The 10,083-nt window shown below is 46.2% G+C and overlaps 1 protein-coding gene across 2 annotated transcripts in view; it reads left to right on the forward strand.

Moving 5' to 3' along the window:
- The window catches only part of prkcab (protein kinase C, alpha, b), a 134,431-nt gene that overhangs the window by 88,420 nt on the left and 35,928 nt on the right, over window positions 1-10,083 (forward strand). For both annotated transcript variants that reach the window (XM_008287546.1, XM_008287545.1), the window contains exon 5: window positions 769-897. In XM_008287546.1, coding sequence (XP_008285768.1) covers window positions 769-897 — 129 coding nt within the window. The remainder of the gene's footprint in view (window positions 1-768; window positions 898-10,083) is intronic.

Below are 10,083 nucleotides of genomic sequence, written 5' to 3' on the forward strand. Positions count from 1 at the left end.
CCGTGCTTCATCATGATGCTGCCACCGCCGTGCTTCATCATGATGCTGCCACCGCCGTGCTTCATCATGATGCTGCCACCACCGTGCTTCACATTGTGATGTTGATTCCAGATTCATACAGATAAAAGCACAGGAGAAATGCCACAGTTCACTGAACATTAGTGAAGTTTGTTGGCGGCTCCCCGGCCTAAGTCGGGCGGTGGAGGTATGTGGAGATGGGTGTAATTGGTGGCAGAGGGCAGGGGAGAGAGGTGTGGGGCAGAGCTCAGGAGATTAGTGTCAGGTGAGTTGATGGGTCCAGGTGCTGCTGCTCTGGCTAATTGTGGATATGCTTGTGCACATAGTAGGGTGCTGGTGGGAGAGGAGAAGAGGGAGGCCAAGGAGGAGGGTCTCTGGCTGGTTGGTGAGACAGAAGACAGGAGAGCGCGTGCTGCAGGAGCCGCTTTGTGTTGTTTCTATTGTTTTGTGCCGGGTTTGCGCCGTACGGCCAATAAGGACTGTGGACCGGCAGCGATTCGTGTGTCTGTGCTGGGGGGGGAACAAATAACCACATTTATCCCAACCAGTCCTCCCTGTTGTGTTACCACACCACTAATGCCATCAGCAGTGGGTTCAGTTTCTGACCAGGCACCATATTTCTGATCTGTTTCTACTGCCGTTCAGAGATTTCAAAATTCCACACACAACTCAAACAGCACAAACACAGAGTCTTGCACAGATAAACTCAGCGCTCTGCGTGTTTGTCTCTGCTTTCTGTCCCTTTCTAAGCCTGCGACATGAATGTGCACAAGCAGTGTGTGGTCAACGTGCCGAGCCTGTGTGGAACCGACCACACGGAGCGCAGAGGTCGCCTCTTCCTGAAGATCGAGGTCAGCGGCGACCGGCTACACGTCACAGGTCGGTTTCAAGTCTTTATCTGCGAATCACTTTGTCTGCAGAAAGCGACTCAACCTCAGAGTGGCTCCATGTTGTGAGTGTGAAACCGCTGAAAGGATTCTTCACTTTGCTTATGTTTATTGCTTGAGTCATTCACACTTGTGTTGATGAACTATTCAGTGAAATGTTGTATTTTCTCCCTGTGTGGGAGCACCGCTGTAGCCGCACATTTATTAACCCTGAAACCAGCAAGTTTTTCTGTTTCTGTTGCCTCATTTTTCAAAAATATAAAGTCCTGCACCTCTATGGAAACAGAACAACTGTGAAGAAGATAGAAAATCATAGAAGAAAATCATAATGTCGTAAAATCTAAATAAAACATGAACAACCCTACTTCACCATGCTGACCGTATCTACGCACAGCTTCATCATCGCTGGTTTGTTTTTGAACCATGCTGCATTAGTTTATCAATCAAGAATGTTTTATTTTGTTCACAATCTCTCTAAGTAGTTTCAGTTTGTATTTCTGTTTCAGTCACTCATGGCTTTTTGGTTGTGCAGACAAATACAGATTTTTTGGTTTTTTTGCTTTTTGTGGAATCAGTTTAGTGCAAACTGGTTTTGTCAAAATTTTAAATGCAGAAAAGGGATTTTGATGAAGAATCATGATTATAAGCTTGGATTGGGTCTATTTTGTGTCATGTGTGATTGTTGAAGTACAGTGGGAAACATTGACGATTCTTTGTGTTTTTACTGTTTGTGGCTCTGATTAAGTGCCAGCGTATCAATAAAACATGCTTTCAAAGCTGCCGGCGGGTTTTGAGGTTTGCACGGTTAATTGTGGTCACTGAGAGAGACTGAAGCAACACTTTATGACAACATTATGTTATAGTAAAGGGGTCTTTGTTTGAATTACTGCAGCCACAGCATCACATTAGGGCTGGGCAGTACGGCTAGTTTGGCACAGCTTGGGTCCACTCGTCCCCTTCATGGAAAAGCTCAGTGCAGATCAATACAAAGTCCTTTTTTTTCTTGTGATGAAACACACACGTGCTCGCTGATCGGTGTAAACATGATTTGAATCTTATGATTATGATTCATCCCTTCAGTGAAGTTCCTCAGATTTACAGAAACAACTCAAAGATGCACTGAAGCCACTGTTGCAGCACATCATGCTGTTTTTTCTCCTTTGTTTGTCCCTCATCTGTATTTGTAGTGAATCTGTTCAACAGGCGCAAAGTCCATTTGGTTCCAGACTTCTGGCAGTTTTCATTGCTGCAAGTGACACAAAGAGAATTTTTCTCACACAGAACTGTGATAAACTAAACAGTGTTTGTATCCCCTGAGAGGATTTTTGGTCGTGCTGCAGGCTGGTCCTGAACCTGCTGACTCGCTCTTATTTTCTGGTCATGTGTGCAGAGTTGGCAGGAAGTCAGCTGGAGGGACACTGTGCATGCCAAATGCTTCCAAAACCTCCTTTTCTTTCTTTTTTTTTTTTTTTTTCAAAGCACACGGTGCAGCTCTGACAGGAATACATCGGGCAGTTCGGTCCAACAGACCTTTTCATGGCTGAAGTTTGACTTGTCACAGGTTAAATTCTTTCCATTAAGTGTCCCAGTAAGCCACCACAGCAAACCATTGTGCAGATCGCTAGAAAATTGGGGAGCAGAAAATTTAAGAAGAACCATTTTATAGCAGCAGAAAGTTTCATCTGAAACAGCCTGAAATCAAAAACCTCTTCTGAACTTCTGACTCTGTAACTAAAACAATGAAGCGTGCGTCCTGATCAGCAGAACGATGAAGTGATGCCTGCCTTCGTAGCCGCTGTGTGCCTGTCTGTGAGTTTTCTACACCTCCAAATTATCCTGTCAGTCACGAGCAGCACCTGGAGTGGAGATCCCTCTGGTGTTAAAACCCCTTTGGCAGGGAGAGAAACGACTGCTGGGTCAAATCCACGGCCTCTCACTGACACAACAGCTCGGCGAGGCGGCGGCGGCGGCGGCGGCGGTCAGGGAATACGATTGCTGAGGCCAGTGAATAGTTTCTAACCCGGCGGGGAACATGCAGGAGTAACCTCCCGCTCCAGCAGGATGTGATTGACTTGGAAATATATTGCTTTCATAAAAATGTGCTTGTTTGTGTACAGGCTTGGAGCAGAGAACGCCGTGTTCACTCTCACATTGACTGTTTGCTTTTCAGTTGATGATCTCGCTGCGCTGCACATCCAGGCTTTTTGTCTGTTTTCCTGCTCAGCACCCTTTGATCCGCTGCACCACGCTGACAGCTTCATGTCCTCTTTTATGTCCTCGCTTGCGTCTGTCTGTGAGTCTGACTGCGGCGTGATGGCGGCGACGAGCAAACGAGGCCGGCGATTAAGTGCGATGGCGGCGGCGCTGCTGACGCGATTTCTTCGGTCTTTGCAGATAAAGCTGAACGGACACAACTGAAAGCGAAGCGGCTCGCGTTCGCAGAGCACGTGGGAGAGGCAGCCAACTTTATCTGATGCGCTGTCTCTCTCTCCTCCTTCGTCGTAGCCTTCATTTTGTGCTCGCACGCTCAGCAACACCCGCCGGCACTCCAGCGGAGGTGTCGGTGCCACGTCGCACCGGGATGGTCCACCGTATGTTGTGCAGCACCTGCTGCAGACATATGTGCTGCCGGATATTTAAATCAACACAAACCCTGCACTTCTGTTTGTTTTCGTCATGAGGCTGCTCTGTCTGTCTTCCTCAGAGCTGTTTTCAGTCAAACACATTCCACATATCGTGTCGGTCTTTGACACGTCCAGGTCTGGAATCCACAGAATTGTGAGATGGACCCTCTGTGGATCCGACTTGTTTTTGCATCTCAGAGAAGCTCGATCAGATCGAGTTCTGGGGAAGTTGGAGGCCAAGTTAGCGTCTTAAACTCCTCGTTTAGGTTGGTGTTTCTAATCAAAGCACCTGGTCGTCCACACAAGGATGCTTCATCAGACCAGGCCACCTTCTTCCATCCAGTTCAGATGCTCATCATTGCAGGCCCTTAAAGTCAGGACAGGCACACTCAGCAATCTGCAGCTATGCAGCGTGTGTTCCAGGGTTCAGTTTGTCAGCTTCTTGTGCTACAGCTGCTCTTCTGTGGGGCCACCTGAGCCAGACTTTGCTGTCCTTGGACTCACTTTTGGTCGATGCTGGTCACTGCAGACCAGGACCTTGTGGGGATGCTCTGACTACATCAATGGCCATTTTTCCTGTTTCAAACTGCAAGAACTGACTTTCCACTTGCTGTCATGTGACAGGCGCCACCGTAATGGGATCATCCGTGTTTTTCACTTCAGCTGTCAGGAATTTTAATATTGTGGCTAAAAAAAGAGACTATTTGGCTCTTTTATTTTTTCTTGACAAACGGACTCACTTCTGCCTGTCGCTCACCTGCTAGCAGCGCCCGCCGACCGCTGGAGGCCGTTTGGGACTGAGTGTCTGTCCAAGGACACTTGGGAGGAGCTGCAGATGAGCGACCCGTGATTAGAGGCTGACCTGCTCGCCGCTTACTGTCCTCCTTGTTGTTCAAGTTGTTTTGAGCGGTGCTCTTAATCGCATCGGTTTTTGCTGGCATATTATATTAATGCGGGTCATTCTGCCAACAATGTATGTCAAAGCAAGTGTGTTTGTGTTGGAGTTGAAGCTGCAAATGTGACACAAAATAAAGACAGAAGCAAATCCGGTCTTTTCCTCTGAGGATAAGATGGTTGTTGGAGTTACTAGAGGGCTACAGCTTAAGGTTAAAGCTGACTCTGGACAGCTGACAGCTCAATATTCACCTTTTTGTTCGCTGTTTTGGTCTCCATTTGGCTCTTCAGCTGCTAAACGCTCCACAGCTACACGGAGCTCACTGGACTGGAAATAACCCTGAACCAGAACAGTGATGCTGCTTTGAGTGCAAGGAGACGGAAAGCGGAAGTGTTTTTCTTGCCTATGACTCTATAAATATGAATAAGCTGCTCGTTAGATTCCAGGATTCAGACGGAGTGGAGATGAAAATGTTGGGCGGTGACTGAAGGCTTTGTTTAGGAGGAAGGAGATAAGGATGGAGACTGAGTGCAGCGGTTTGTTTTGCTTTTATTTCCTCTCTAATGGCAGCGGTCTGAGCAGCGAAGCCTCAGCTTGTTCTCCGGCTCCCCTCTGGCTGCTGCAGACAAGTGGCAGGTCTTTGTGGTTCACCGCACCGACGTGAACTTGATTAAATCTTTCCAGCCAAGAAAACAGACACATCTCCCTGGGCTGCCTCTGTCTGAAACCCCCTCCTCTCCTCTACCTTCCCTCTATCCTTCCTCTCCATCCCTTCCTCCAATATTGACTTTGCTGTTATCTTCTTCTGCCTGTTCCTTCGAGACCTCGGCTCGCCTCACTTCCTCCTGTCATCCATTTTCCCTCGATACCTGCAGAGGTCCTGTCCGTTCACTCGTGTTCTGTTTTCCATTTTTATCCTCAGTAGGACATCAGCATCTGTCGTTTATCTTCCATCCTCTCATTTCAACCCAGAGAGCAGTCCTGTCCCTCCTCACTTCCTCGTTTCCTCCACCGAGGTTGAATTCTTTCTCTCGCGCTGTTTATTTCTTTTCTCCTCTGATTATCTCCCTCAACCCTCTTTTGCTCGTCTCCCCGATCGCTGTCTCTCAGAGCCAAAGTGACATAAATAGCCGGCAGACATGAGCAGACGTTTATTCTGGAGTTTTAAGGAAAGACGACCATGCTAACGTCCCTCCGTGACCTCCACGTGTGGTATGCAGATGCACAGAGCATGTGAGGATCGCGGTTTATTCAGGGTGAGATTTCCTACTGCTGACACACTCGCCTCAGGTTTAAAGCTCGGCTGAACACAATTTGTCCTGCGCGGACACAACTCGTATCAGCATCAGGCCTGTAGAACAAAAAGACCTTTTGACAAAATAAAGCCGTCACCGTGTGTGTTGTCTCTGGGTCTGTCTGACAGATAAATGAACCCAAACAAGGAGTTTAACATGCACATCAGTATTACTTCACTAATTCAGCACATCAACATCGAGGTCAACAATCTGTATGAGGACGTTTTCATTTGCTTTTTGTTTGCCAACAGCCGTTGCTCCTTCTGTGAAGCAGTCAGGACAGATAGCAATAAATTACAGCGCAGTGATAGCATTAGAACGTACTCGACTGAAGTCCGTTTATTTGTGCACCGCGTGTAAACACGGCGAGATGTTCACCAATGCGCTGCTCAGCATCTGACACATGAAGCCATTAAAGCAAATCAAAATTCATTCATGTAAACACTTGTTCTTGGCTCCGCTGAACAGACTAAAAGCAAACAGAAGCCGAACGTTTTGGGAGACATCCAGAGTTCTAGGACGCGTGTGAAGTTAGTGGCTGCCTCGTACCACCGTCCACGTCTGCAGTGTTCTCACACAAGAAGGCGGCTGTGGCTCAGGTGGTAGAGCGACGGGTTGGTGGTTCGATCCCCGCCCCGCCACAGTCCAAGTGTCCTTGGGCAAGACACTGAACCTGATGGCAGGCAGCACCTTGCACAGCAGCTCCGTCGCCATCGGTGTATGAATGTGATCTACTGTCAGATGTACGTCGCTCTGGAGAACAGCGTCTGCTAAATGAAACTGTAAGTTGTTCAATGTAGAAGCAGCATCCGTTTGGTGTTGCAGTGGAGCGCTGATTTGATGTAAGACAAGGACGCCCTTGTAAAAGAGGTTTTTAATCTTTTAACCAGGGTCTTTCCTGGTTAAATAAAGGTTAAATTAAAAAAAAAAATTATAAAAATACGACCAGACTTGCTTTTCAACCCCGTACGAGGTAGACTGAGGCTAGATTTGAGTTTTTAATTTCACACAGTATGTTCTCCTTTTTTTTTAAATATGTTTTTTGGGCTTTTTGCCTTTATTTAGAGCAGTAGAGATAGACAGGAAAAGAATGAGGAGAGACCTGCAGCAAAGGGTCCTGAGCGGTAGTTGAACCCACGACCGCTGCGTCAGGGAACCATAGCTAACTCCAGCTAGGCCGGCTATAGGGGCGCCCGTATGGCTTCCTTTAAAACATTAAACAGAAGAAAGCTTTTAGGATGAGCACTAACTGTCCAGTCAGTTTGATTAATGTGACACTGTCTTTGCTAATAAATTTGCCAAAGTTAGCATGCACTATTGGTGCTCAGTCACAGTGGGGAAACTGCAATACATGTGCTAATTGTAGAGCTTTTATTACAGTGTAGAGCTCCACAGCGTTAGCCACCAGTTGATATTAGCCTCTCAGAGATATATTCTGTCCAATATAAAATAAAAGCTTTTGTTTTTTTTTTACAGAACATGATGCACAAAAGGATGCTTGAGCTAATTTGAAAACGATGTCGTCACACAGTTTGTCCAGCAGAGTTTCCAGAGTTTAGCACACGGCCGTACGTCTGCAGCACATGCAGCAGAGACATGCATCACAGCTGAGCGGTGCGGGGTCAGGTGGTGTCTCCACAGTGAGCTGCTCCACTAGATTATGAAATATATCGCTGAAAATGTGTACACAATTACCCCATTACTTTCTCAATATGGCTTCAACATAAAAATAGTGGCCCAACATTCATGCGGTAGCTCACGTATGAGCAACCTGCTGAGATGTGGAGCAGCGAAACACTCTCACCTTGTGTTGTAGCTTTGCAAGGATTCTTCTTGCATGTTGCACAGCCATAAGTGGAAGAAGCGTTTCGTAAACGTTGTATTGTTAACAAATCTGTCATTCGGCCAAAGAGTTTTGCTTGAAACCAGCATATCCTAAACAATTCATTAAGTATTGGTGCTTATAGAAGATTATTTTCTTCCATTCACTGTTTATTGTTTGGCTTTGGGCTGTCAGCTTCTGTTTAATAATTCAGTTCAACCCTTTCTTCTAAATAAAAAAGCAATGAGTGTTTGGAGAATTTAATTTTAGGGGAATGTGGGTGGAATTGTTGAAAACCCCAGAGCATCACGACGCTCTCTCACGGAGGAGTGTTGTTCGTAAAGCTCCGTCTCTGTTCAATGTCCATGTTGCTCTTCCTCAGAATGACCGCGGCCAGAAATAGAAAACTTAAGTTCATTTAGGTTTTCCTTCTGCTTCCGCCGTGTGCGACGTCTGTTTTTGGATCCCTGACGCCGCACAGCAGGGATCCATCCAGCTCCCGCTCGGCCGTGCAGCTTTCCCCCCAGATTATCAGCCATTCATTGGTTGCACATGGCATTGTTATGCAACAGCACATTTGAATTTCAAAGCTTTTTTGGGAGATTACACTGTCGGCCCACCGCCGCCCTGCGTGCACCCGCCCCAGGATCCAAATAATATGTCATTTTGAGCTGTGGCACATTTTTCTTGATCAGATGAAGGAGATAATATCGTCATGGGAGGTTTGTGTGTGTTTGTATTCCTAAAAAGATCTGTTGCCATCTTTGGGTGATGGGTTTTAGTAGCTGCTGGTGAGGAATTCTTCATCAGCAGGAGAAGCTTCATAGAGAGATCATTAGCTCAAACTTGGCCATTCGTTCCCTCTAAACTTCAAAGGATTCAGAGCACTTCACTTTCTACTTTTTGTTTTCATTGACCAAGCAGGCGTCCGTCACACCGATGCAGGAAGGATGCATGTTCGCGCAGCCAGACGTGTAAAAATTCTGTCCTTTTCTGTGCGTGTCGCGTCTGTTTTACCCCCAAAAACAAGCGATGGAGACAAAAGGCGCAGACAAACATGATAATTTTATTAGCAGCTACCTCATGAGGAGCAGGGAGGATACAGAAGGCGAGCAGCTCTCGTTGTATCTAAGCAACAACCGACAGCAGAGATGGTCCTTGATCACTGCTGCTGATGAGGCTTCATTGTATGTGTGTGAGAGCAGAAGACCACACAGGGAGTTCAACCAACACGGCCTCACCTGCTCCTTAGCGTGTGTTCATCTGCATGCGTGTGAGTTTTGCCTCATTAGAGTTGTCGCGGGCTCGTCGAAGTTGCTTCGGCGATGTTCGGCGCCAGCGTTGCCGTGGAAGTGAGTGATGCCTGCGGATGCTGCCAGCAGAGGGGAGGGCTTGGATGAGAACGTGGGATGCTGAGATTTCTCCCTCTGCTCCTCGTACTTTGATTGTGTCTTTGTGCAACGGCGTTAATGTGTTTGTGTGTTTGTGCGTGTGGGCGAGTGAGAGACGTGGAGAGATAAAGACAGGGAGGCTGATTACTGACAATTTGCTCTGGACGAGGAACAAACTACGAGGTTAAAACAACACGTTGATGGAGAAGGGAGAAGCTCCTGACAGACTCTATCAGACCTGCACTGCCCTCTGCTGCAGGAAACTCAAAGAGACCAAGAACAACCGATTCTCCTTCGTCTTGTTCAAACTTCTTTTGCTATTCTCCCTGACTATTTGACAAACTATTCCTCCTTCACTCACTTGAATTCAATTTAAAGCACAATAGCTATCATTTCTCCAGCTTTAATCCACATTTTGATTCTCTGCCCTTGAGATTCTTTTCCAGAAGAAGCCATTTCATCTTTTCCGTACAACATTTATTTGAATAACTCCCACAGACTGAAGAGCCGCTCCCAGTGTTGTGTGTGTGTGTTTATTAAGGTTTATTGCGCCCAAATTACACTTTTCTAACTAATAACTTGTTGGTTTAAAGGTTTATTCCACCTAAAATACCACTTTTTGTCCAACTTAGAAGGTTTATTCTAACCAAAACTGTACATAGTTTATTTTTTGCTCTATGTATGGACTAGAGAAGGTGGATCACGTCTAGAAGCATGCTTCTAAAACTACTTTAACACGACACCCAGCTCTAGCATGTCCACATGATGTAGAAAGAAGCAGCAGTGTACATTGCATGAAAGCCGTTTTCTCCAGGGATTTATCTCACACAATTTTCTATCAATGACTTGGAAAACCAGCAACAACAACAAAACAGCAATAATCGACTCGTCATTTCAGCTCTAATCCAATAAATACCTTCATTTGCCTGTTTCTGTTCTTCATTATTCAGAACTCCTGGGGCCTCATTTATCATCAGTGGGTACAAACAGATATGTGCGTAGAGCGTCCGTACCAACATTCCTACGCAAAGTATGGAATTTATCAACTTGTACTTATACTTAGGACTGTGTGTAAATATACGCACACCTCTGACCATGTGTACGCACATGATCTAGTGGTAGAACAGTGAAACTACAAATAGAAAGTATTC

The sequence above is a fragment of the Stegastes partitus genome, unplaced genomic scaffold, assembly GCF_000690725.1.
Source record: "Stegastes partitus isolate 25-593 unplaced genomic scaffold, Stegastes_partitus-1.0.2 Scaffold506, whole genome shotgun sequence".
Classification (NCBI taxonomy): Eukaryota; Metazoa; Chordata; class Actinopteri; family Pomacentridae; genus Stegastes; species Stegastes partitus.